The following is a 1,568-nucleotide window of genomic DNA, read 5'->3' on the forward strand; positions in this document are numbered from 1 at the left end:
GTTCCCCGATACAAAACATAGATGGTGTTTGTGGCATATATTGAAAAAGTTATCGGAGAAGTTTGGATATCACGTGGACAAGGGTTCAATATTTCATGCTATACACGGTTTGGTTTACGATTCACAATTTGTTGAAGAATTTGAAGATGGATGGAGGGTAATGATTAGTACATATGATTTGCATGATAATGCATGATTGTCCGGACTGTACGATAACAGATGTCGATGGGTTCCATGTTATTTTAAAACCAGCTTCTGGGCAGGAATGTCCACAACTCAACGCAGTGAGAGTATGAACGCGTTCTTTGATGGCTATGTGCATTCAAAGACTTCGTTAAAGCAGTGTGTCGAACAATATGAACGGGCTTTGAAGAATAAAGTTGAGAAGGAGATTCAAGCTAATTTCAAGTCCTTCTCACAAATGGTGCCATGTGCGACAAGGTATAAAATGGAGAAGCAATTTCAAGCTGTATACACCATTGCAAAGTTTAGAGAAGTTCAAGAAGAGTTCACCGGGAAGCTTTATTGTGACTTGATCTCGACTTCGGAGGGAAGTTCGGGGACAACATATGAGGTATGCGAGGAACAAATAAACGATGAGCAATCGCACAGAAAAATGTTCTCCGTCTCTTTTCAGCGAGAAGATTGCCAAATTGTTTACAGTTGCCACCTATTCGAATTTCGAGGAATAATATGCAGGCACATGATTGCAGTATTGATTCGTAATGGCATCAAACACGTACCGGATAGGTATGTACTACGGAGATGGCGGCGAGATGTAAGTAGATCCCACACAAGGGTCGCAGTTCATTACGATGGGTTGACTAGTACCCCGGGGCAGTTAATGTATGACAAACTGTGTCAGTCTTTTGCTAAGTTGGCGGACTTGGTCGTAGATGATGAAAGCAGAGCTGCAAGTATACAAAAATGGATCGAACATGAATGTGAAATGGTAACGACAACGAAGTCGAATGTTGTTAGTAATCTCATGTCTCCACATAGTACACCACTAGCATCGCAATGTGGGCCATCATAAGAAACTATGAATAGTGGAGTATCTGATCCTAAGTGTGCGAAGAGAAAGGGTGCACCGAAGAAACTTCGCAAGAAGAGCCCGTTGGAGCCTAGTTCAAACAAAGCAAAGGTTAATACACTAATATTACCAATTGCTTATGTGTTGTTTACTTAATATAAAGACCTTGTTGTGCCTCCAAAGGAAATCGGCCGAAGGCATGACCAAGTAATGTTGGCGTTGACGCACATATCGTTCAAGTACCTCAACAGTCACAACATTGCATGACTACACCGTTCACGTATTCACAACTCCTAATGGTAAATATATGTATATTATTAGATTAATATGGACAACAAATGACTTAAATAATAATTTTTGCAGGGCGACAGTCAAAGTCTTGCATTCACACAACAAAGTTTTATACCTTCGTCCGGCAATCATGTTCACTTCCATGGTCCAGGTAAATATATAGTTAAACATTCTACCTACGAGAGTGCATCATCTATTTAATTCCTTCTTTGGGTATTACTTATCGGATTGCATAGATTTTCAG

General features: G+C 40.2%; 1 protein-coding gene across 1 annotated transcript; it reads left to right on the forward strand.

Annotated features, from left to right (window-relative positions):
• Nucleotides 1–265: 265 nt before the first annotated feature.
• Nucleotides 266–1,036, forward strand: LOC111371058 (protein FAR1-RELATED SEQUENCE 5-like). The gene has a single exon (XM_022992976.1). It carries the CDS (start codon nt 266–268, stop codon nt 1,034–1,036), a length of 771 nt encoding a protein of 256 aa, XP_022848744.1.
• The last annotated feature ends 532 nt before the right edge of the window (nt 1,037–1,568 follow it).

The sequence above is a fragment of the Olea europaea genome, chromosome 22, assembly GCF_002742605.1.
Source record: "Olea europaea var. sylvestris chromosome 22, O_europaea_v1, whole genome shotgun sequence".
Taxonomy (NCBI): domain Eukaryota; kingdom Viridiplantae; phylum Streptophyta; class Magnoliopsida; order Lamiales; family Oleaceae; genus Olea; species Olea europaea.